Source organism: Ambystoma mexicanum, chromosome 12 (genome assembly GCF_040938575.1).
Source record: "Ambystoma mexicanum isolate Mex_15411 chromosome 12, UKY_AmexF1_1, whole genome shotgun sequence".
In the NCBI taxonomy this organism is placed as follows: domain Eukaryota; kingdom Metazoa; phylum Chordata; class Amphibia; order Caudata; family Ambystomatidae; genus Ambystoma; species Ambystoma mexicanum.
In genome coordinates this window covers 1,169,326,004-1,169,351,974 of record NC_090936.1, presented here as the reverse complement: position 1 = coordinate 1,169,351,974, position 25,971 = coordinate 1,169,326,004, and the positions used below count along the sequence as shown (strand labels likewise).

Sequence of the window (25,971 nt, the reverse complement as noted above, 5' to 3'; positions counted from 1 at the left end):
CGTTGTGCTATAGCAAATAAACAAAAAAAACAAACAACCAATTAGGCCATCATCTCTCATAAGACCGGCCATAAGCCAAAGTTTCCCATTTGTAGTTGGCCTTGTAGCCTGTTCTCTGTTCTAGGACATTCAAGGGAATGAAAGGACATCACTTTCCTCCTTTGAGGCTTAACAAATAGCCCTTGTTTTCGACTTCTAAGTCACATGTGAAGAGACCACAAATTTAGTCTATTTCAGCCTCTTATTTACGGTATTAGCCTATTTGACCTAAAACAATTGACCAATTTGATTGGATTTTTGCATGGGTGATTTGTCCTTTCGGGCAATTTGGTAGCATATATTGCAAAATACGAAACCTGGAGAGTGGGAGTTGCGGGGCTGTCCCCCGCTCCCTATGTTTGATATTTTGCAATTTCAGGGGTGCAGGGCTATCCCCTGCTTCCTTTAAAATTGGAGGCAGGGGACCAAAAATAAAATAAAAGGCATGTGTAAATTTGGGCCTGAGCAGATAAATTGTGGTCAGTTTGCCGATCAAAAATAATTTTGCCAAACCTTATTTACTGCTATTTGATTTAATTATACTGGGTGTCATTACTCTGCTTGACCTCTATAGACTTGCTCACTCTACCGTGTATAAAATGTATAAACTTTTAATTGTCCAATACATGGCTCTTGCTGAAGTTTTTCTTCTTCTTTAAACTAAGAGAAATATGTCCCATCCATGTTTTATCCGTCTGCCTCCCTTCGTACTTTGCAGCTATTCCTTAAAAATAGCATCCTTGATCCCAAGCCAAACTTGACTCCTCTTTGTTTTGCACACAAAGCTGTTCTTCCATCATCTCCTGACTCTGCAACCCTGATAAGACTTCTGAGGTAGTTGAATTGAATAATTACACGAGCCGGCATCCATTTTCCAACTATGGCCGTCATAGCCACGTAATATATGCCTCTATACCAAGCTTCTATTTATCTTTTCTTCCTTGCATTACTGTGTATTTGCACTTATTGCTCAGCAAGTTACTTTGTCTTCTTTTGCATTCATGATTACTTCATCATTACGTACAGATTTCTATTATCGCTTCAGTTACATCGTTACGCCTGAATCTTTTCATAGTTTCAGCATGGATTTGTATATCTTCTCCATGACATCACTCTGCCCTCGTCAGATTTCACTCCGTGCTCCATGATGCCCAATGGTGCATGCAGACATCCTTGCACACAGCATCCTTCCACACTTTCACTGCGAGGGAACATTCGGTACGGTTGTCTAAGTGCGTATCGTCTCTCATACACTCGATGAGGTATAGGCATAACACATGGAGTCTCACAGGGGGCCCTTCTCCTGTTCCAGTATGATGATGGTGAAGGGGTGGGAGTTAGGGAAAATGCGTCCACCTGCTCCTCTACATCGTGTTGGTCGTAGACTGGGTACTCCATAAAAATAAGTCTATATGAACGCTAATTTAACATGCAATAAAAATGAACATAAAATAGATAAAAAGAAAAGTACAATTTAAAGCTGGAAACAGCGGTTTAGTTACCGCGGGGGACCCGTTTTGTCAGTAATTATTCAGTCACGCGTGAACCCTGAAGGAGTGCTGTGAACTAAGGCTACCCCAAGACCAATAAATATATAAGAAATCAAGACCACATTTTCAAACCCTATTCATGCATTTGGACGCATTTGACTTTATTTGTTTATTTATTTAGAAAAAAGTTAGAATATTTAGAAAAAAGTAGAATAATAAATGTTACTTTCTCTAAGATATCTTTGTTTCTACAGTTTACATTACTTTCAATTACAAATTTAAATGATGGCATCTTCGTTTTTAATTCTTTATTTTAAATCTGTGTTCCCACTAGAAGTCTATGTAGGACTGTCCATGGGATTCCAATCCCCTCTTGGTGTACTTGCTAGTTATTTTTAAAAGTGGTCTCCTGCTGTTGACAAACTTTGTCTCATGGACAAGCCATGGCCAACCACATACTAACCACAGGCCATTTAAACAGTGAGGGTGAAAAAGATTCTTACTGACATGGATAAGGAAAGCAGCTGATTGGTGGGGCTCTCATACGATACTTGGGGAAATATTCGTTATTTTCCCTACTCAACATTTGATGCCCTGATTCTGACTCTGAGGATTCCCTTAAATACAATCATTGTCATCTGGCACATTATGTCTAGTGTTTGGAAGACTGGGGGACCTGGTAACCATATTACCCAGTGGAATAGATGCCAAACCCAAACCTGCGCAACTGCAAGCTAAAACACGAAAATCCGGTGGCCTAAGGTTCAGCCTCTAGAAATGGACCGCGTCACCAAAACCATCAAACACGCAAAGGCTTTGCCCAACCGAAGGCGGGGATGTTCTGCACACCCATATTGATTGGAAAACCAAGCCCGTCAGCCTATGGGAGTACCAGAATTCATCAGCCACTCAGATTGCCTGCAGTGCTCCGCATGCCATCCAACCATAGCCCATATAGGTCCCAACAACCATTGGCAGCCCAAACCTTGTGAGACGACCATTCTAGTTCCACTCTGCTCATAATGGGGTTCAGGCCTAATCTGGTCTCCCGGGAACCTTTTCTGTTTCATCGTTTCTGATGGTTACCAGAATGTGGTCAGTTGACGTCCTTCGGGGCCTTAATGAGAAGTCATCACTGTCTGTTGATCTGTAGCCGGAATCTGTGCTGTACTGTCTCATTAGCTGTATTTCAATTGGACGCTTCTTCTATGTATTAACAATATAGTATCTCAGTAATTCATTTGACTTGATTTTATAAAAGTACATTAGGATTTTATTTGACAATCATTGTTGACTTGCTAGTCAAAGGTCAGCTTAACCGCCTGTATTAAAGTTTGATTGTGTGTGTTCACAACCTAAGCAATTGTCAAATCGTTGTGTGTGGATTCTCCTTCAAATGTTGCTATTCTAAACATTTACACTGTGCAATTCTCAATCTGTGATTTAGTTTGGTAGTGCTCCCATTTCCCTGCCACCATGGTCTTCATGGTCTTGCCTTCTTTGTGGTCTGTGAGGACGGCAGGTTGCTGGCTTGGTGTTTGGTGGTACTGCGATGTTGGGCTCTTGGGTGCACCTCTACCAGGGGGAGGACCGGTATTTAAAATCTTCTATGCACCTAAGTCCTCAGTCTATAACAATGGACACTCTGGATTGGCCAGTACAGTTGACCCGTAGCACGTTTAGTCCAAATTACTTACGGTCACACCCCTTGCATGCAACTGCCCAAATCATCTGTGCAAGGACATTGGTTAGGTTGTGCTGAGATTCAGACCATACTCCTAAATGCTGTATCTTTTATCTGATCCAAAACATGTGGGGTAAATATTGAAAAATGCCCGAAGTCTGTCTCGAGAGGATAGCTCCGGGGCAACAAGCTGAGGCGGAGCAACACAGGTTCGGTCCCCGGGTCCGCGCTTAGAAACCTCTGGGTATTAAGCGCGTTTATAAATAACCCATTACAATTACAAGTACTTAATATCAAATGTATCTTTCATTAAGTGTAAATGAAGTCTTTTAAAAAGCAAATGTTTTCCTACTTGGAAGGAATATGTACAAACGGGGTAACACAGGGAAACCTATACTCTTCCTCTAGAAAGGGTGAATCATGAGACCCCACTCGTTCAGCTCCGGTATTTCACTGTCACCAAGCAGTTGGACCACAATGTAAAACATTTAGAAGTGCAATTCAAAACAAATTGTCACTTTCTGGTGCAATTCTTTGAAATCGTTCATTTTGAAACTATCCATAGATATTTGTGGATGTTTATAAAATATAATTTTGGTCAATCTTCAATCCCATGGCCTCCCTATTTTGCCTAAATGTCCTAAGTATTCCAATCGTGTCACGCCTTCATCAGGACCACTTGGTTTAGAGTAGACCTCTTTCACAACTAAAAGATTCCTTTCAGACCAAGAGGGAGTCTGGTTGGTTGATTTAGAAAGCCAGACATTTCGGGGTCATGATCAGGGGCGTCATTTGGGGGTCACTAGGGGTCGCAACTTCGACCCCTGTGGTCTCCCTTGCTACCCCTAGACAAAAAAAGAAAAATACATTTTGTGGCCAGTGCCATGCGGCTCTTTGTTTCTTGTTCAGGCCTCTTTAAAAAAGGCAGTTCCACAAGTGTAACACTTTCAGCACTGACCCTAAATAAAGAATAGGAATAACAAATAATGTATCTCTGGAATTCTATACAATAATTGCTGGACTCATTAAAGGTTTATTTTAGGCACTCTTCAGGGGGTGAGTCACTGATTTAGTCTAAACACCTAAAATTCACAATGCACACAAAATATGTATTATGATTTCCGCAAGTTGCAGTTATAGCATGTTTTTTTCTGCCGTTGTCTCTGTTACGATCATCACAAGACATTCCATCTCGGTGTCCTCGGTCGCTTGACAAAATCCTTGTGCCTAAAAGCTTGTGTACAGTGTAGAAATGTTTGACCATAGCACATAAAAGTGGCCCTTGATTTAATTGTGCCACAATTAACTTCTTGCTGTAATGTGTAATGTTCAGGATGTTTCTTTGCATGTATGAGGTAACGAGTGCCCAAAGTACAGAATGCCGTGTGAGTGCGCTGCTTTCACTGCGCTACTCGGAATTCTTTAATACACAGTTATGAACCCTCCCAATGGTATGTATTTTGCCAACCTCCGAAGCCTGAAAAGTAGATCCATGCATGCTTGACCTGTGGCTTACTTTGCACCAGACCAGCAGATGAACTGGCCTGCTGTTAAATCTCAGTTACCAGTTTAATGATATCCACTACAGAGTGTAGTGTAGTGTAGTGTAGTGTAGTGTGTGTGTGTGTGTGTGTGTGTGTGTGTGTGTGTGTGTGTGTGTTCTGCAGGTTTGAGTCCTGGAAAGGCTAACTCAGCCTATCATCCTTCTGAGGTCTATAAATGAGTACAAACGCAGGTTGGGTGATATTGTATGTAAAGCGCTTAACTGTAAGTGCTATATAATAACAAAACATTATTATTTTGTCCTTGGATGTCTGCATGCATTCACAGTAATTGAGTAATCTGGGCCTATACACACTGATAATGATACATATGGTGATTAATTCGTATATAAATGGATATCACATTACAGTGATATCGTAACCATATTTATTGTAGTGTACTTAGGAACAATGCTATGTGATGCCACTTCCTGTTTTGTCAATGGGTGAAAGGTTGTGTTCCTGCACTTCCAGTGATGTCGTTTTGGTGTGGGGGTCAAACAACATCATTTCCTGTGATGTCATCAGAGGTCAAGGGTTGTGTGATGTCACTTCCGCTACCACTGGCATTTTGGTGAAATTACGTCTCTGGTCATGTTATCGAGGCAGGAGGAGTCAATTTGTAGCCCTATGAATGGAGAAACCAATGGAGATCCTAAAAGTGAAGGAATCAAACCCTTAGTATCCCGAAGAACAGGTAGGAAACAGAGTGGAAGAACCCACAAGATCCTAACGAATGTGTGGCAGTTAGATTTTATAAACCTTTGTGAATAAATGTGGATAATTTATTGCAAAATGTAGGCACGGAGAATGACAGCAGGGACCTGCTTAAGCTGAATGAGTGTTGGTTTGAGATTTTGGCAGTGTTTCGAGATTTGTGTGTGTGTATATGATATATGATCGTTTATTTATATAGCGCCTATACACAATGTGTTTCAAAGCGCTTCAAGACAAGGGAGGGAACAAGGGAAAATACAACCACATTCTTACAGGCCATGAACCGTAAGGATGTGAAATTAACTATCGTACTCGGCCTGACGAAATTTCAGATAGTGCAAGAGCTAAGACATAGATAAGGAAGGGAGGGGGAGAGTGGGAAGGAAATGGAAACAGACAGGCGACTACCGTACTAGGCCTGACAACATTTCTGGTAGAGCCAGAGAAAAACAAAAGGTGAGGGAGAGGGGTGCAGAAAGGGAGGGGAGGAACAAAACAAGCGACTATCATACTAGGCCTGACGACATTTCAGATAGTGCTGGAGGGGGGGGGCAACAGTAAAGGGATAGGGGAGCGACAGACGAGGTTGCTATCATAAAAGGTCCAGGGACAATTCTGATAGAGTAAGTGCATAGAAGAAAGTAAGGGGAGGAGGGGAGGAGATAGGAAAAGGGAGGGGTGAGGGGAGGAGAGAACAGAGATTAAGCAGTCAAAAAGAGTGGAGAAGCAAGAGAGGAGAGCTAATACAATTGCGGAAGTCAGTAGTAACACATAATGTTGCAAGCCAGGATACAAGATGAAGATGGAACAGCATGATTCAGGGCCACCATGAGTACAAGATGCAAAGGAAGTCCCGCATGAGAGTTGAGAAAGAGTGACGCACTGTGAATGAATGAATGAAGTCCATAAAAGTCAAATCCAGCATTGGCCACAAGACGGTGATGGTGAAGGAAGTCACCAGGTGGGCGGGGCCTAGGCCAGGTGACCTAGATCCACATGCACCTGCTCCCCATCTGCATCATGTGTGTGTGTGTGTATATATCTATATATATGTGTATATATAATATATATATATATATGTGTGTATATATAATGTGTGTGTATGTATAATATTCTTTTTAACTATGGCAACATTTGTTTTTTATTGCACTTTAGTTCATTAAGTGTACACAAATGCTGTTTTTTTAGTCATTGTACTACAGGCTTCAGACTAGATCGGTGCAGGCAACACTTGATCTGTACTCCAATTCAACCTAAAGAATGTCCTTGTACGCTGTATTCCACCGCCCCCCCACCACACCAATTCCTATTGGGATTCAATTTCATCATTCATGCCAGAAACTGATGGCTTGAACGTTTTAGTCCATCATAACCACTTGCATTACTCTGGGCATTGTTTTTTAGTAAATGGCACAATTATAAAATAGGACCAGCCAAAAAGAAACCTGTCTTGATCCCGCGACAAATGGGAACAGTCCAGCCTGAAGTGCCAGTCAATGTCCACGTAACATTTTGCTTTCAGATTTTACACAGGCATTCAGGAATTCTTTCCCTTTTTAGGACCTTGCACTTTACAAGGGCCATGAAACATAAATGTGACAGTTATCTGTAGTTTTGCCCCTCCTTTGTCTTTATTCCCTTCTGTGGTGGAGCTACACTGTGACAAATGTGCTTTGTGAAATGTTACAATCCTTAATTGTGTCTGCCTGAGAATTGCGCTCTACAGTACTGCTTTGGCGACGCAAAGATCAGGCTTTGCCTGTGTGTTCTACCAATTCTTCATGAACTGGTCCGCCAAAGGTTTGGGTGAAACTTTGAATGATCAGGGACTGGCGAAAGAGGCTCCTGCCATCACCCGTAGGTTGGCCAGGCTCCATCCATGATCTATGTATATGATTACCTGTTGGCTTAGCTTCACCATATCGAATGTGTAAACTGAACAGGTCCAGCACCACACGAGGTAGACATTGCAGACTGCAGGTCACTGATGCTTTTCAATGTACCGACACACTTCGTTCCAGGGGCCCGTAGCCAGCAGTTTGGGTGACAAGTCGGACACTACTCAGAGGGTCCAGGATCTGAGCGTGCAGCAGCTGGACGCGATGGAACAGCAGGAGGCCTTGGCTCAGGCCGCAGGCAAACTTCAGGTACTTGGTGGAAGCCTGGGCAGTGAAAGTAAGATGAGTGTGGTTGGTTGAGGCATCAGAACTATTCATGCACCAATTACCTAATGCCGTGCGGAATCGCTGTCGCATCTGACGCTGTGGGCATGGGACTGCGGAAACCCTATCGCTGCTCCTGCTTGCTTTCGGTGAACTGGTTTTAGACAAGTTTCTGGATCCCTTCCTTTGTCTCATCGCCCCTGGTGGTCAAGTACTTGGGCAAATTGGATCAATGTCCATGCCTTGCTTTTCTCCTCTCGAGTGGGCGTCTTCTGTGGCCTAAGGGCCACGGCGGTGGTGGTCCTCTTTTGCATGTGTTCGGTTATCCTCTTTCTTTGGATCAATCTGCAGCTTTCAAGGATAGAAAATGTTGTGCTTCCTGAAGTCAAATATTAAGAACCTAAAACAAAATAACTTGAAATGGGACATTTATGAACTGTTTTATTATCTGAAACACTTGCAATCAAACATGTTGGTTGGTTGGAAGTGGACTAACCTGACACGAGAAAAGGAGAGGAGAATGGTGGGCATGAAAACCAGAGTGGAGCAGGAACTTTGTAGAAAGAGGGAGATTTAAGGTGAAGCATATAATGTACAAAAAAAGTCCACAATGGTTTATGTTTAAATAAAAAACACAGGGGACAAGGGGAAGAGCTATAGAATAGTTTCACGGTTGTCAAACTCCAGGCCTTGAGGGACGGAATCCTGAATGGTTTTCAGGATATCTTTCTTCATGGTAAGAAATGTGCAAGCATGTAGAATCTTTGTGTGCAAATTTATCTCGTGAATATTAATGAGGGGTATCCTGAAAATCTGACATGTTTCCGGCCCTCGAGGCCTGGAGTTAGATAACCCTGATGAATGACGACCAACCGACCGAAGTCAACCCAACTAAAAACAAATGTTTGATCTGCGGCTCCAAAATTGCCCACCCACATTTCTTAGCCAAAATGAGTGAAACCCACAGGATGGTCTTTATTCAACACAGGCAACTGGTTCTGCTCTTTTCCGGCTTCAGTGCAGGAATTATTGTATAATTAAACTAAACATCAGAGCAGTGAAATATGCTCGACTGGCGTAAATGGAGATTGTGAAACCAGGTAAACCTGGTTTAGCGCCAAGCTACTCCAGTTGACCAAATTGTGTGACCCTGGGCAAATCACTTTGTCAAACTCAATCACCCAGAGGGGTGGATAGCTCGCAATGTGCTCTAATGCCAGGGACCAGCTTGCACTTTGCAAATTAGAATCCTGTGGCAGGGCCAACTAAACCCACCATCCTTCCGAGATTAACTCAATTAAGACCATTAAATTGTATAACTATTTCATCCGTAATTATAGTGCTTAGAAGTCGGGAGAATCCAGCATGAAGCACTATATATGCGTCCAAATTATTATTGGATGCGATTCAGTTTGGTTTGCACTGTGAAATGAACAAAATAATGGATTTGTATGCACCACTGTCACATCCAAGATCAAAGAAAATTGACCCACCGCGATGCCCACCACATCACCCTCACCACCTGTACAACCCGACCACTCCAGGCTCAGTTTGACATTCTTGCCTTTAGGACTGTTTGCCTTAAATCTGCCACTGCTTGTTGGGAATCGCGGTTCAGTGTCACACATCTGGGCTTGGGCAAACAGGGCTACACTTGTCCTTTTGGCAGCATCTGGACTTCAGTTTGTAACTTATGTATGATTACCTTACCTGGCATAGAAGGGCCATGCATAGAGGATCATGGCAGCACTTGGCTTGTGATGCCATCATCTGAGTGTGTGGGGCTATTGCTTGCATATGATGTTTATGCTTGTCACATGAGGCTTAACGTGGCATAAGCCAGCACCACCATGGCATATAAAGCTTCAATTGGTATATTATGGCATTTGGGCACGTGAGGCTGCATGTATCCATTGATTATCTGGAAGGGGAGACTTTGACTGGCAGAAGCTGGATGGGCATATAAAGTCAGCCCCCCTGGTCTATGATGGCTCTGTTTGGTGTGCCATTGGCATAGTACATGACTGCATCCAGGGCATATGGATGCCACACTTAAAATAGGCTTGGCAACTAAAAGGGACTTTTTCTGCTTTAGTATGGTTTGTTATCGTACTGAACTTAAATATATTCTACTTTTTTGTGATGCCCCCCCCTGGAATGAAATGTGGGCCTAAGGCCATGTTGCATCTTTTCCTATGATGTCACTTCGATCAAAGGTCATTTGATAGCACTTCCTGTGATGTCATTGGGTGTGTGATGTCACTTTGGTTAATCCTAGCATTTTAAGTTCCTTTTCCCTGGAATATCTGCTAAACCGTCAACAGAGTGAAAAGCCCCAGCAGCAAGACTCCTAAGTCTGGGTAGGCGAGAACCCTTCGTCCTGGCACTCGGAACTCTGAATTGCACTTTAAACGCGGGTGTACCGTCCACCGCCTAATCTATGGTGAGGAGTCACAATTCGCCATGACGTTCATCTGATGCCCACCTACTAGAAGGCTGCAATACGTCGACAGGCCTCTGGTAACCGTTGCACGCTTCAACTCGCCCCGCCGAGGATCATCGTCATCTCCTTCCCAGCAACCAACCGATGGAACACAACACCCCGGTAACTCTGCGCCTTGGAAGACCACATGACTTCCAAAAAGTCCTTTAACCCCTTAAGTGCCAAGGACGAGTTTTCTCGTCCTTTTTTCATAGACTTGTATAATAGCCTGGCACTTAATGCCCCGGCCTTCACGAAACACGATAAGGAAATAGTGCTGGGACGTGCATGCCAAAAGCCTGGCCCAAACGCCCTGGTACATCTCAAACTCCTTACTATGGACTCTGGACTCGAAGATCTGGCGTTGAGCAGACTGGTGCTGACACAAGCGCCCCCAATGCCAGGCTCATTTGGGTTGGTTACGCCCAGAGACGTCCACACCAGCCCTCGGGCCCAGGACTACCCTAACACCGAAACTGTTGCAAACGATTATGTCTGTCCCAGAACTCCCCACCCCACATCTGCGTAAGCGTTTCATGCCCTCCACTCTAACACAACTTCACTGCCCAGCCCGTTGGCCTAAATCTTCTGGGTCGGTCTTCCCACCAAGCACTGGCCATGCAGGGAAAAGAAAATGAGAACAAGCGAGAACACCCACACCGCCAATATGTGAGGGGGGATGCTCGGGGGCAACGCGTTTGTCTTGGAAGCAAAAAAACGCAGCGACACAGGTTCGAATGCCGATCCCTGCTTAGAAATCAATCTCTTGTATTAAGCGTCTTAGAAAAGAACAATTCTAATTCTGTATGTTGAAGTGAATTTTCATCATAAAGGCATTCCTCCATAAGTACAGAAAAACAGACTTTTATGGGCGCTTATTCACTTACGTTTGAAGAACCAGGAAAACACGCAGAGCTCAAAGAACTGGCCAGTTCACACCTTTTCTCTGCCAATGATGGGTCCTAACCGCAGAACTGAGCAGCGGCCTTGAAGAGTACACCATGCTTTTCCTGAAAATATCTCGGCGGCTGATCAAAACCCAAACACCTACGTTCATACAGAAATGGTGAATTTATGAGCAGGGAAACGCATGGTGGCCGCCTGATAGTGATTTTGGCACTGTAGCTACCGAAATCTAAAAGAAGCAGAGTTTCTGGAGCCCATCTGGCGCTAACTTTTATCCACTTTTTAAACCACTGGATGTCATAAAAGCCCAAGTAGGAAATTGCTTGAGTAACGCACGTTGGCCAAAGCAAGTAATTCAATTCTCCCATGTACTGTAAAATCTGATAACTATTACTAAAGTACGAAATGCCACATTCGTCCAAAAACAACAGTGCGCTCCGCGCCAGCGCGCGGCCCGGGATGGCTACGCTACTGCATTGTTTCTAAAACTTCCTGGCACTTGATAACCACTTCCTAATGGCAAAGGTGAAGTTCACAGCACTATTGTAGGAAATGAAAGATGGACGTTGCGTCTCGGAGTGACCTTTCTGGGACACGGATGTCACAAAGTCTGACCGTCATATCCTACGCTATGGGCCTACCGTTTCTTGGCTCCGATATTCACTGTTTGTAGGGGACATGCATCTTTGACCTTTTTATTAAACTTCAAGAAGTCTGCAAACTACTGTTGCTGTCAAAACCTTAACTCCCTATGTTTCATTCAGGGGTGTTGCTAGGTCTGGAAAAGATCCAGGGCTATGCTAATGTTGGGACTGTCAGGACTCGGGGCTAGCTAGCCTTTTGGTTGCAGTCCCTGAGCTTCAATCCGGGGCTACAACCAAAAGACCTGGGACTATAGCCCCCCCTCAATCCCCCCTAGCAACGCCTCTGGTTCGATTAATGAGTGGACATTTACTTGTGTAAGTAGAGGTTATAGTCTGACCTGCCTTTTGACCTTCCCTACCCTCCTGTCGTGTGGCTTGGCAACACTAAGTGGACCATGGACCAAAAAAGTTGAGTCTTTTCTTTATTTGTGTGCCCATGGGCCGTTCTAAATTGCACCAAGTGGGAGCCGAAGCACACTGGCTTAGGTGAAGAAAAGTCATCAAAACGTGATTTGACCGGTGGAAGTACAGGGGTCGGGGCGGTGGCGACTGTTTCTGTGACGGAAGCTGGGGCATTATGACCAGACAATGGCGGCGTTCTGCCAACATGGATTTATTTGTTTTCCTTCATTGTGACTCTGGTTGCTCAAGTCAACTTTGCACAAAATCCATTAATACCACCTATCCGCAATTATAAAAACAAAATACACAAAAACATGAGCATAAAAACCGAATAATTAAGGCCATAATACAAAATTCCAATCCTCGCGTGACAAGTTAATTTCTCACCTATCTAAAATTTACAATACAAATAACAATCGCTCAATAAATAAAAATTACAACTCACGATGTTCATTTGTTGGAGCCAGCAAGATTAAGTAATTTTATCGTGGCCATCGTTTTCCAACTGGCCAATCTAAAAAACATATCTATCGTACTTAAATTCCACATTCTGCACAAATCTGAACAATAAACTCGTGAATCTGGCAACGTACCACATTCAATCAAGGGAGGTTCGCTAGACCGAATGCAGTCCGAAAATTTACACAAATGGCAGTGTCCAATATCCCCCTGAATACTTGTGGCCCTGCCTTCGCGAATTTCTCGGATTTCGCCCGTCATCGAACGGTTCTGTCTAAACCTAACAAATTGACTGCACCAGGGGTGTTGCTAGATCTGGAAGAGATCCGGGGCTACGCTAATGTCGGGGCTGTTGGGACTCGAGGCTAGCTAGCCTTTTGGCTATAGCACCTGAGCTTCTACCCGGGACTACAACCAAAAGACCCGGGGCTATAGCCCCCCAAGCCCCCCCCCCCAGCGACGCCTCTGGACTGCACCAATACGCATTTGGAAACTGCAAGTTCATTGATAGATGCCCCAAGGGTTTGTCGGCGCAATAGAAAGACTTCTATAAACTTAATAGGCTCTGAACCTTTCTCATGTCAACCTCCAGTCTAATTCCTTCAGGCGTTTCTTCACAAGATACGGATCGGAGATCAAGTCATCCACCCCTATTCACATTCACACAGCATAAAATCAGCAAATTTCCTGCACATTTTTAGTGGCGGGTAATTCATGGCTTTTATCACTCCCCCCTCCCCCCCACAGTGTTATAAAGTGAGCCTAGCGGCAGGTTTAGCAAAAACAGGAGGACAATCACAATTCCAAACGCAACGCAGCTATTGGAAGGCAATCTGGTAAACCAACGTTTTTTTTGCCCAAAACATAGCTTCGACCTTATGCCAGCTGATTTCTCAAATTATGGTGGATAATTCCGCTCCATAAATTAAGGCCGGGATGACTATTAACCTATAGAAATCCAACACCAGGATTATAGAAAAATGACAAAATTGCTTATGAATTATTTTCCTCCGTACGACCAACTGCGTTGCCTCCACCCTTAGCCTAGCTACTACAGGGGCTTTGTTCGGGATTGCTTCCATAACAAAACCTAAATAGGTTATGCTTGTTTTCAAAGATGATGTATTTATCGACCAACTGTAACTAGTCTGTTTTTTAGCAATTTTAAAGAACCATATTGCATTCGTTTTTTACCATTAATTACTCATTAATTATTTTTTGCATAACATTTCATAGAACTCACAAGACGCTGCAGACCGGCCTGGGTCCTATCTAACAAAACCATATCATCTGCATAAGTAAAATACCAGTCTGGGAGGTTGATATCATAGGGTCGGACAAACCTCACTCTTCAAGTTCTCGCCCAGGTTTGATAAATACAGATTGAACAAACATGGGCCCAACACACAACCTTGCCTCAACCCTCTGTGCGTCCAAAGTTCTTCAGACAAGTCTCCCTGCTTATTCAACATGAACTGCAACACAGAATCCTCTTGCAAATGTTTCAAAATTGAAAGCAACGATAGTGGAATATCCCATTCTTGTTATTTGGCCCAGAACAGTGAGCAGTTAATGGAATCGAATGCCTGGGAGGAGTCGATTGCCATCACAAAAGCTGGACCTGCATCTACCTCCCAGGCCTGCTCCTGAATACACGACCATTTAAGGCCTTTTCAATTTGTTGAGAGCCCTCTTCTAAACCCTGTTTGAGATTTAGACAGGTGTCCAACCTCACCAGCCCAGCTGACTGAGGGAGAAGGTGAACGGGAGAGACAGACATACTCGCAAAGCCCAAGTAGCTCTGATACAAAGCGTTTCCAACAGCGCAAGAGGAGAGCAAGCAGCAAGAGCACCATTGATTGTGGGGGAGGGGACAGCTGGTTAGAGGAGCAAGGAGAAAGGCCCGCTGAGAAGCACTGTCAGGGTAAAGTACTAAATGGGTTACATGTCTTTAACGAATTCCTCAGCTTCATTAATGCCCCCCCCCCCCCCCAGAAGACTAATTCTCTGAAGCCCTAAAGACTGGGGTCAAACCAGCCCTAGACCAAGACCAGTTGGTCAACTACCAACCCGTTATGTACCTCTATTGATTGGCAAAATCTTGGAAAAAGTAGTCGCTAAACAAATGCTCACCAGAATCAAACACCTCCTAAACGACTACCAGTCAGGGTTCTGCCCCAAGTGTAGCATCAAGAGAGCTACGACTAACGTGTTGGATGATGCCTTGCAAATCATGGGTAAGGGTGACTCATGCTTCCTTGACCTTCTTCACCTCTCAGCTGCATCCAACGCCATCAACCACTGCATCCTCCTCACTGACAGGATGAGATTCTCTGGTACTGCCCTAAACTGGTTTACCGCCTACCTCCTAAGGCACACGCCAAGCCGTCCAGATGAAGGCATTTGATTCTAACCGACTCCCATTCTCCTGTGGGGCACCCCATGGTGTCATCCTGACACCAACACTTTTTAACATTTACATGGAGCCTCTGGGCATACACGTCAAAGATCCTGATGTATCCTTCCACCAATACATGGACAATACTCGGCTAAACATGAGAGTAAAATGCCTACAGGACATCCGTCTCCGTGATTACCTAGCCATCAACCAGTCCTGATGTCGACCGCCTACTTCAAACTTAACCAAACCAAGACCAAAGTCGTCCTTGTTGCCACCCCCACCTCCCGCCAAATAAAAGTGGTCAACTTTGGCTCTGATATGTTCCTAGAAGGATTTGATCCGCAGCTCTCAGATTCAGCTAAATCCTTAGGCTTCACCATTGACTACAACCTGTCCTTCCAGAAACAGCCAAGAAGGCCAAAACAGCCTGGCTCCAGATCCAATAGTCAAATCCCTCATCCCTCTGCAGGAATTTTGGGCTGTAGTGCCAGCGCTTGTGGTGTCGCACATCGATGGAGAAAATGCTCTGCTGTTAGGGCTACCAGCCACTAAAAGCAGTCTACCACACTGCGGCACATCTTGTTATGGGTGCACAGAAATTTTACTGAATCACCCCCATCCTACGGGGGAAGGGGAAGTACCTTGGTTTCCTCTCCAGGCCAGCATTGGTGGCAAATGCTCCTTGCGCAGCAAATCGACCGTCTGGCTCGTATCACAACTCCTCTACATAGAGAGGACCCACAGACTATCCTTTGCTTGTCATGCCCCCCCACCCTTTGGATCTCGATCCTGGTATTAGCTCGGAATGCCCCCACCACAATTCAGTTTTGCCAAACCTCTAATAAATGTGGCTTTTTCAATAGCTCCTGACCAAGGACTAACCCCAATGGATGCACAGACCTCAACTGACAGTACTGCACTGTTAAAAGATACCAGCCCAAACGCTGGCTACCCACACCCTGTACAGCGCTCTGCTGCTATTGAGCTAGTTCCGCACGTTAAGCAATCGATAAAAAGTAAAATAAAATAAGCAATTGTGTAATCGTGATAACCCAGCTCAGGGGCAACGTGCTCGCCTTGGAAGCAAGACGACACAGAGCAACACACAGAGCAACACAGGTTCGATCCCTGGGTCCGCGCTTAGAAACCATTGGGTATTAAGCGCGTTATAAATTACCAATCATATCCCAAGCCAATGCATATTGTGAAACAGTGTCTTACCAGCGATTAGCTTGAGTGTGATAATCAGTGATGCGAAGTTTGGTCGCAGTAGAATTCGTCGGATTCAAATTCATCAAACTGTTGTCTAAGTTTGGCCGCAAATATATGTGGGGGGTGGGTAATCATGATTTTAATATAGGGGTTAGTCGGGCATGTCGGTGCGGGGCGATTCCCCCCACATATATTTGCGGCCAAATTGAATAAAAGAAGAAAAATACATTTGAATTTGACGAAAACAAACCGACCAAATCACCTAGAAGCTGATAATGAAAGCTAATGCATGTTGTGAAACGAAGGCTTAGCAAAGAGCAAGGATGATTCTGAGCGTCACATCGAATGCACGTTTCAAGCAAAGCCGGACCTAGGACTAAGGTGCTTACAAAGCTTACTACATGTTGAGAACATAATCTTACTCGCCTAGAGGAGAAAACTGGGTGGAAGAACCATTGGGCCTGGGAAACCTGAACCTCATGGAGAGACAGCTGGTAAGCAAAGACTAAGAACCCCTGCGCAGGGGGAACCAAGCCAGAGTTGAGGTTGGTCATTGCAAATTGGGGCAAAGAATAAGTCTGTGGCGGGGAAAGCGATTGCCTTGATACACTCATCCTTCATGGACACGCAGGCAGGATGAAGTGGCCTCTTGGCTCCCAAAGAGAACAGCAAACAAAGTTATACAAAATGGACTCCAATGTTGTAAATGACAAGTCAGGTAATTGCATTCCACCTGCTGACTTCCAATCTCTTCATTGTCGGGGAACCTTTGCCCTCTACAATGCCCATTTCCTTCTCCCATCAAAACACCCCTGTCTATTACATCTGGAGACAGCTGTGGCTAGAGAGGACTGCAGTAGTTCATACTGAATTATGCTAATGGAATTTTCATTTTCTTTGCTTTCCCCAGAGTCCCTCCTTCAAACAACTGGTATTTTTCAAATCCAATTGCTATCTTGTCCACACTTTTTATTAACCGGACTTGACCAACAAAATGACTGGCAATTCTACCAGTCTTTAGTTTTGGCTAAAAGGTGGTGCTTTGTGCCACCTATTAGCCAAAACTATTGTATTGGAGTACAGCTAGGAGGGAGACCTCATGTGAGGAGGGAACCATAGATGGTGGATGTTTGGTTATTTGCCCATCCATTGACAGCACTTGGTTAGGCTTATTCATATGGCCATTCTCACTCACTACCTGTCCCACTTCATCCAAAAGTCTTCCTCCTCGGATTTCTTTGAGCTAGCTTTATCTTGCAGTAACATCAAACTTTAGCCCACCAATGTTATTTCTAAGCAGTCTGCTTTGATTTAATGGCTTGACTGAAACCTTAAATGCCCATGGGTGTAATACAAATTCTCAACCAACTGTGCCTTTAGCCGCCTGATGTATATCTGTTCTTTGCATGAAAGTCCTGTTAAAACAGGCATTGCCAAAACCAACAGTTCGGACTTGTACAGAAGTATTGGATAATGTGACAAGGCCAGTAAACTGGCCTTGTCAAGAGGAGCTGGAGGAGACCTACCACAGGACGGTTCAGACATCCCTAGCACCGAGTGGGCAGACCATTGGGGTGTGGGGGCTCAACCCTCACCCCTTCCCCTTGTGCCAGTTTGTTTCTTAGCAGTAACCCTTTATCTCTGATCATACTTCAGTTCTCTTCTTTGTTGGAGAATTCAATGCAGAGAACCACTTGCGAGAGAGTGACTTCCAGAGGCCCACGTAGTGACCGGGAAGATTCCATCAAACAGGACCAGCGGGCCGCGAGAAAGAGTCGCAATCCCTTGCAACAACGTCCTGTGCGTGAACCCGACCGTTCCAGATGTTCCAATACCAGAGCTGAAGGCCCTATACGACCACGCAATGCACGTCAGTCTTACCGCATCCAAGAGCGTGTTCCCTGCAGAGGCAGCCCCTACCAGAGTTGTCCAACTCCAGGCCACCAGGGCCGGAAACCTGACAGGTTTTCAGGATATCCCTCATTCATATTCATGAGCAAAAATGTGCATACATTTAAAGGTATTGTATACAAATTTATCTCATGAATATTAAGGAGGGATATCCTGAAAATCCGACATGGATCCAGCCCACGGGCCCAGGAGTTGGACAACCCTGCCCTAGACCAACAAACACTTGTGGGGTGGGGAGGGGAAGGAGAGTGGTGGGCCGAGTAAGGTGGCGAGGGGACGGTAAGAGTAGAAGGGAAGAGGTCGGTGTGAGTGAACAAGCCTGAACCCAACTGAGCAAGTGGAAGTCACTTCTCAACTCACTTAAAGCAATAACAAGGGGCCGGGAAAGGGACATGTAGCAAGACCCTGAGGGAGTTTAGAGCGTCCATAGGGCGGTCACCCACAGTTTAAGCCCGGAGTTAGACAGTGGGGGGTTACTGATATTACCGGGGGAATATGGGCGCCTGGGCTCAAGAGGAGATGAGTGACGGCGCGAGGGCCCGCCAATAATTCCATAAAGCCCCTGAAGTGGTGTTCTTCAGTGCCTCCCCAGAGGCACTGCTGGCATATTCCCCCCCCCAGAGGCACTGCTGGCATATGCCCCCCAAAGGCACTGCTGGCATATGCCCCCCCAGAGGCACTGCTGGCATATGCCCCCCCAGAGGCACTGCTGGCATATGCCCCCCCCGAGGCACCGCTGGCATATGCCCCCCCAGAGGCACCGCTGGCATATGCCCCCCTCAGAGGCACTGCTGGCATATGCCCCCCCAGAGGCACTGCTGGCATATGCCCACCCCCGCCCACCCCCAGAGGCACTGCTGGCATATGCTCCCCCAGAGGCACTGCTGGCATATGCCCCCCCAGAGGCACTGCTGGCATATGCTCTCCCACCCCCCGAGGCACTGTTGGCATATGCCCCCCAAGAGGCACTGCTGGCATATGCCCCCCCTAGAGGCACTGCTGGCATATGCCCAGGTATTCGCACATTCTCTCAGCATTTGCCTTGCTGTAGCAGGTAGTACAGGGTTTCTAATGAATTGTCGTCCATGTGAAAAGCATTCATATTTTTTACTGCGAGTTTGGGGCCTCATTAATGTTTTTCTTTAAGTCTCATAATTAGGTTCTGGTCTCTTTTTTTCCATGTGTGTATTTGATATATGATATGGCATTTATAACGCTCCTATACACACGTGTTTCAAGGCACGACGAGGCAAGAGGGGGAACAGAGGGAAGACCGAGACAACGATCTTACTAGGCCAGGTGACATTGAGATTGTGCAAGTGCAGGGGAGGGGGCGAGGGAAAAAGTGCACGGGGAAAGGGGAGGGGGCAGTGCAGTATAGAGGATAACAGTAAAATAAATAAAGACAATAAATAAAAGTGCGACCAGCTGGTGGCAAGTGCAAGGGTAAGTGCAGACATCAGGTCTGTTTCTGTATCCCTGCAGCCACTACACCTGAGTGCAAGGGTTTCTAGGGGGGCAGTGCAGTTGTGGTACTGGCGGGGAGGGGACCTGGGCCCGAGATTAGAGGGTAGCCAGGTAACCAGTGCAATTTCAGATTCAGCCAGGAGATAATTTGATATTATGGCGCAATTTTCACAGTAGGCCCTTCTCTTTCCCTCCTGGACTTTCTCAAGATATGAGGTCGTTTTCTGAGGTCCTTAAATTACCATCGGTTTGAGGGTTACAACAGTGCCCCCTTCTGGTCAACTCACCCTTGGAAAAAACAGCCCCCCGACCCACCTACAAACACTGCTTAACAATTACTGTAACCTCCGATGAGATGTGCCTGTTCGGTGTGCAGCAGATTCAAATCCCTTCCAGGTGCGCTCAGCCTTTCATCCTTCTGAAATAGATGAAAGAAGCACCAGTTTCGATTGGGCAGTAATTGTACATACACATGTGATGTATGTTGCTTTAAAGACAGTAGATCGCGGGTTTCTGAAATAATGAGTGCTTTGTTTTAGAAGTGTGCTCAGAGAGGCTTTCTCTGCTGGACCCACTGCCCCAGGAATGCTGAGCCGGTCCGCTGTGATAGGCCAGACATGAAATGATGCTGAGCCGGTCCCCTGTGATAGGCCAGACATGAGATGGACTGTGCTACATCCGACAAAGCCTTGATTGTGGCCCACCATGGGATGTCGGCATCCCCTTTGACTTATGCAAAACCAACACAAAAGCAGAACTGTTCACACGGTCATGTGTGCCTGGATGTGGCTGAGACATTGGTGCACTGCCGCAGTGTGCGGCTAGCCCACTGAGAAGCGCAACAGGCCAAACCACCAGTGCAAAGAAAACACAAAGCCGCATCCTATACACCCAGTCATGCCAACCCTAGCCCCCTAGCCCCCTCCACCACCACCACCACCACCGCAGTGTGTGGCTACCCACAGAAAAGCGTGACAGGCCAAACCACCGGTGCAAAGAAAACACAAAGCTGCATCCTATGCACCCAGTCATGCCAACCCTAGCCCCCCACCCCCTCCACCACCACCACCGCAGTGTGTGGTTACCCACTGAAAAGCGTGACAGGCCAAACCACCGGTGCAAAGAAAACACAAAGCTGCATCCTATGCACCCAGTCATGCCAACCCTAGCCCCCCACCCCCCCTCCACCACCACCACCACAGCAGTGTGGCTACCCACTGAAAAGCGCCACCGGTGCAAAGAAAACACAAGGCCACATCCTACGCACCCAGTCATGCCAACCCTACCCCCCTACCCCCCTCCCCCACAACCACCACGCAATGTGTGGCTAACCCACTAAAAAGCGTGACAGGCCAAACCATCAGTGCAAAGAAACCAGTCATGCTCCAGTCATGCCAATCCCATCCCCTACCATCACCACAATATGCAACCACCACCCAGCAGTGCAAACAAGGACCTCATTCAGACAATTATTGGTTATGTCTAAACTACACAAACAGTCTGCCCTCACAACCCTGTATGGGACATGGCTTCTCCCTAATAGTACGAACAAATTCACCTTTTTTAGATAGTGCTTTATGCTGGATTACTGACCCATTGGCCCATTCTATGCGCTGTGATAATAGCTGCTGTCATTACCCAAGTAACGGTGCTAAGTTTGTCGAGCTCTGCTGGGATTCGAACCTGGGATTGCAGTTAGAACACTGATGTTAAGGGTGAATTCTTAGCCCTAGGACTTTAAGTGGGCTGGGACCAGCCGGGGCTGAGATCCGGCAGGCTCCGAAAATTGTGTTTTAGACGGAGCCTTGGAGGGCTCAAGAAAGTTCCCTGCTAACACCAACCCATCAGGCTGATAGATTCCAAAGATTTTTTTTTCTAAAGCCTGAAGCTCTCACGTGTAGGCGAGAGCTTCAGTCTTGAGGAAAAAAGGCATCTCCTTTTGATTGGGTCTCTGACTCTGCTGCCAGACACCCCTTTCATTATAAATGCAGGGGTGATGAGCCCTTGCATCTCTAATGAAAGGGGTGTCTGGCAGGGGGTTGGCGACACAATCAAAAGGCAAGGCTTTTATTGAGTAAAGCCTTAAGATCTCGTGGCGAGGGCTTCAGCCTTTACAAAATGCCTTGCCTTTTCATTGTGTATACGACCCCCTCGCCCCCGCCAGACACCACTGTCATTAGAGATGCAGGTGTTATCACCCTCGCACCCTAGGTGAGAGGGTGGTGATACCGCATCTCTAGTGAAATGGATGCCTGGCAGGGGGTCAATTAAAAGTCAAGGCAAGAATCGGCCCTTTAGCAAAATCGACCTGGGTCCTTACAGGAGCGTGGCCCAACAGGCCGCATTCAGGTCAGGTAAGAGTTGCTTGCATTTCATTGTGGCGCTGATGCCCAGCCATGCCACGCCCCCCTACGAGACCCAGCTCGAGTTGCAGGCCACTTAAAACACTGCTTAACCAGTTGCGCTGTCCTAGCAGCGAACTGGCCCGTTCTCTTAAGTTGCGTGCTATGGAGGTTCCTTTTTAGAAAGCATTGGTCTGCTTTTTGGCAGTCTCTTTGCTGAGAGGACAGTACCGGGAAGACACTGCGATTTCCCCGGTGTCTCTCGATATATGTTCATTCTTTATAAAATATTCGATATAAAGACTGCATACCGGATGAAGCTGCTCGTTGGTGGCCGGCTGTAAGGCCATTTTCACAAGAAGATGCCCATTGTCACTTGGTGCAGAGGGGATAACGAAAGGCCGGGACACCAGGGTAGAAAGAGGCTTTAATGGAAGGTCTTCTCAAGAATGGGTTCCAAACCAGTGAACGGGAAAACGCAACTTGGGACAGTAGGGGTTACCGTATAGCCCAAACCCCAAAGTTCTCTTCCATCGGTCGGGTTCTTGGGTCACAGTCCTGTTCAAGGTTTGGGGCAATTTTTGTCAAGATGGCGCTCCTTCCTGCACTGGGAAAACAAAATTGTCAGTTTACACAACTGTTTCGCAAATCGTCCTCCCTAAAACAGGGTTTATAGCCCAAACAAAAAGTCTTGGCGAGTCTCTGAACGGCACCCTTCGGTCTCTGAGGTCTTCCTGATTCTGTTGCTTGCTGCGTGCCCAGTTATTCTGTGTCTGCTGGTTGGACATTATGGCAACGCACTCGTGAGCCCACTTTTTTCCATGTAGATGGTACCAGTGTTTTATATATGTTTTGAGGCCCTGCCAGATCATGAAGGTATTGGAGGGGGGGGGGTCTGCCTGCCGGCTTGGCACATAAAGGAAACTCTACTAGAGGTGTGTCTCTTCAGGGCCGGGCTGCAGCCTGTCTGTCCTTCTGGCCTTCCTCCTAGGCTCAGGACAGTAACTATTCATTTCTCATCTAACCAGTGGTAGAAGTGTACCAAAATAGTAGTGGAACTGTGACCCTGGTGGGGGACAGGATAGGCAGGAGGGGAGGAACGTGCAACACATTTGTCAAGGGTGGCAGCCAGGCTGGTTGACAGCCAATTGAGTTGAGACAGATTTCAGTTTAGCTGGAACTGCTATTGGGTGGTAAAGTGGAGAAGTGCGCTTTAACTTCACTAAGAACCGTTCCGGAATGGTGGAAATGGTTGCAAAGAGTTGCTCCCGACGTTCCCGCTCACTTCGACTACTGCCACTAACTCCTCGAGCACCCCTTTCGACTTTGCCAAGTGTTTCTACTTCCTCCCACTTTCCTCAAACACCCTGTAGGCTGGGACTACTGTTCTGCCTCCCAACTTCTTAACCCCTGCTCTCCCTCTGGGTCCTTCTCTCCCCACCAAACTTCCTGCTCCTCCTTTTTCCCACCTCCTCCTCTTTCAGATCTTACTTCCTCCTCCAAATTCTCAGCTTTTTCTTCCACCTCGTCCACTTCTGGTCCAACAGCCTCTCCTGTCACCAACCATCCCCAAACTCGCAAACCTCCTGTCTCCAAAATCCAACCCCCACAATCTCACATGTCTGCACTTTAGAGAGCCACATCCCCTCCCTCAAAGTTGGGATTTTACGAAGTCTGATCACCTGTGTATGTTTTGGGTTTGAAAAATGAGAAAGCCAAAGGTATAATGTTAAATTGAATCGGGTGGATCTGTTTCGCAAACTAATTTCTCCCAAATCCAGTGGACAGAACAGAAAAGCAGGAGGTCTGCCATCGGACAGAGGATCGCAAGCTCCAGTCGGAGCAATGCCAATTCTCCTAGCAGCTGGCTCTCCGCAACGTTCCATTGGCAGCGCCCTGCATTACCCTCCACGTTGGTATCTTATTCATGTCCATGTTGCCACTATGCAGCAGGACCTTTTTATTAATAATAGGGTATTTATTGAGCACAGACCCAGCTTCAAGAAGCAAAGGAGCATTTTATAATCCTAGGGGGAAAAGAACATGGTGAGTGAAGCAGAGAAACAAGGTAGCAGGGAGCTAATGGGGAGGGTGGGCAATCGTCAAAGGGGGAGGAGACAATGGAAAACACATCCCCGAGTCTCGGGTAGGGTGTGGGCGTGCAGGGTGTGTGGACCTAGGTGTTAAGGAGGAGCCATTACTTGAAGAGGAAGTTCTTGAGCTCTTTCCTGAACTTTAGAAGTGATGAGGCAAGTCTGAGGTTCTAGAATCCTGGAGCGTAGACCGAGAAGGCTGGTCTTCGGGTTCTTGCCTCCTCCCCAGCACCCACGCAATCCAGTGTACGATTGATTTCTAAGTTACTCTGCCAAAACTTTCATCGCTACCATGGTCCTGAGTTTACTTAACTACTCCAGCTTACTCATGCCCCCCCCGCCTCCTCTTTTGCAACTCTCAGCCAGATGCTCAATTTCACTGCATGCATCCACTGCAACCTGTCTAGATGTTTGCCCAGGTTGGCATACCATCGCCACACCAGGCGTCTCCCCATTCAGAATCGCTCTCTCTTCAGGTTTATGCTCCTTGTCTTCAACACTGTTCATGAACTATTCCCTCCCCCCCCCCCAACTAGACAAAACCACCTCCATCTACTCTGACTACCCTTCAAGCATCACTCTCTCTCACACCCACCACGCGCTGCACACCACTTCCCTCCTGGTCCTACAGCTGCTGGGATGCTCTCCCTCTGACATCAAATCAACTGAGCTAGTGGAAGTATTTAAGATCAGACTTAAGCTCTACCTGGCAACCAGCGGAGGGCATCACTCCTCCCTTTCATGCCCTTCCCTAGACCACCCCGCCTGCCCTACCCGTACATAAAAAATATCTGTAAACCTGTATTACTGCAACCACTGGCACAAGACCTAAAATGAACAGTTCATTTAGGCCACTCTTACACCTATTGCCTATTCCCAGAACACAGCTCACCGTGACCCGCACGTTCACAGTACTATGTAAAGGAGCCGTGAAAAGGGACCTCCTCCTCAGCCTGTTTGCTCTTTGTGTGGCACTTCTGTTCTGGTAAATCTCTTTCGCCATCAGCCCCTTGAAATACAATAAAAAGTGTGACGTCATCTGATCGCCTGGTCTTTTTCATTTGGGTATCCTGTCTAGAAGTGTGGATTCGGGAAGATAGCTCAGGGGCAACGTGCTCGCCTTGAATGCAAGGCGACCGCTTAGAAACCTCGGGTATTAAGAGCGTTATAAATAATCAATCATAATCATTCATTTAGTCACCATACATACCTTTGAAAGACTGGAGACCTGGATCACCTGTATATATATATATATATATATATATATATATATATATCCTGTTGTATTTATATTTGAGCCAAGTCGTGCATTCCACGTCGCTGGATGTTCACCTGGCTTACTCAACCCAAGACAGTATGTATAAAGTAGCACTGCCCTCTAAAACAAAGTCAATATCCTGGCCAAACAAAACGGACTTTTTGGCTAATTTGCATACCCACAATGCCTTGCTGATGTGGCTCAGAACTGGAGGTGTCCTTCCCAGGGTCGTCTGGTCCCACCATTTGTTTGCATGGCATCATCTGGTCAGCTAAAGCTTTGTGGTTATTAACCTTGAACGTCCTCAAACAAAAATACAGAAATAACTGAGTCTATAAATACATGACTTGTCGGATATACCAATTAAGCAGCTAGCAGGTTCTTTGTGTTCATGTGAAGCCAAGTGAAGAGGGAGCATCGTTAGCCACATGTTTAATTCATGAGGTTCCGCTCTTGTGGACCAAGCTGCTTTCCACCTAGCCGATTTGCTGACACCGTTTAGTCATTACGGATGCTACTGGAACCACGACGCGGGCAGTCCTGTACCCGGTTCATGGTTACCTGTTCTCTAGGCTTCTGAATTATTTCATTGGGTAGGTCCCTGTTTGATGGATAGGATTGTGGGTGGCTCGCGGTTTTCTCAGTCTACAAAGAAACCCCACTGTGCCTAGAACAAGTATCGAAATCCAAGTTACTGTACATTCAGCAAAGCAAGCTCGGCGACTGAGAGGTTCCTCGCTGCTTGGGTAGGTGAGCAACAA

The 25,971-nt window shown here is 46.3% G+C and overlaps 1 protein-coding gene across 3 annotated transcripts in view; it reads left to right on the top strand.

Moving 5' to 3' along the window:
* TMCC3 (transmembrane and coiled-coil domain family 3) overlaps nucleotides 1-25,971 on the top strand; it is a 295,227-nt gene that overhangs the window by 230,181 nt on the left and 39,075 nt on the right. The window contains exon 2 of one of the 3 annotated variants that reach the window (XM_069629805.1): nucleotides 7,493-7,618. The exons of the other annotated variants lie outside the window; for them this stretch is intronic. Within the exon in view, the coding sequence (XP_069485906.1) occupies nucleotides 7,493-7,618 (126 nt within the window). The remainder of the gene's footprint in view (nucleotides 1-7,492; nucleotides 7,619-25,971) is intronic. 3 annotated transcript variants of the gene reach the window in all.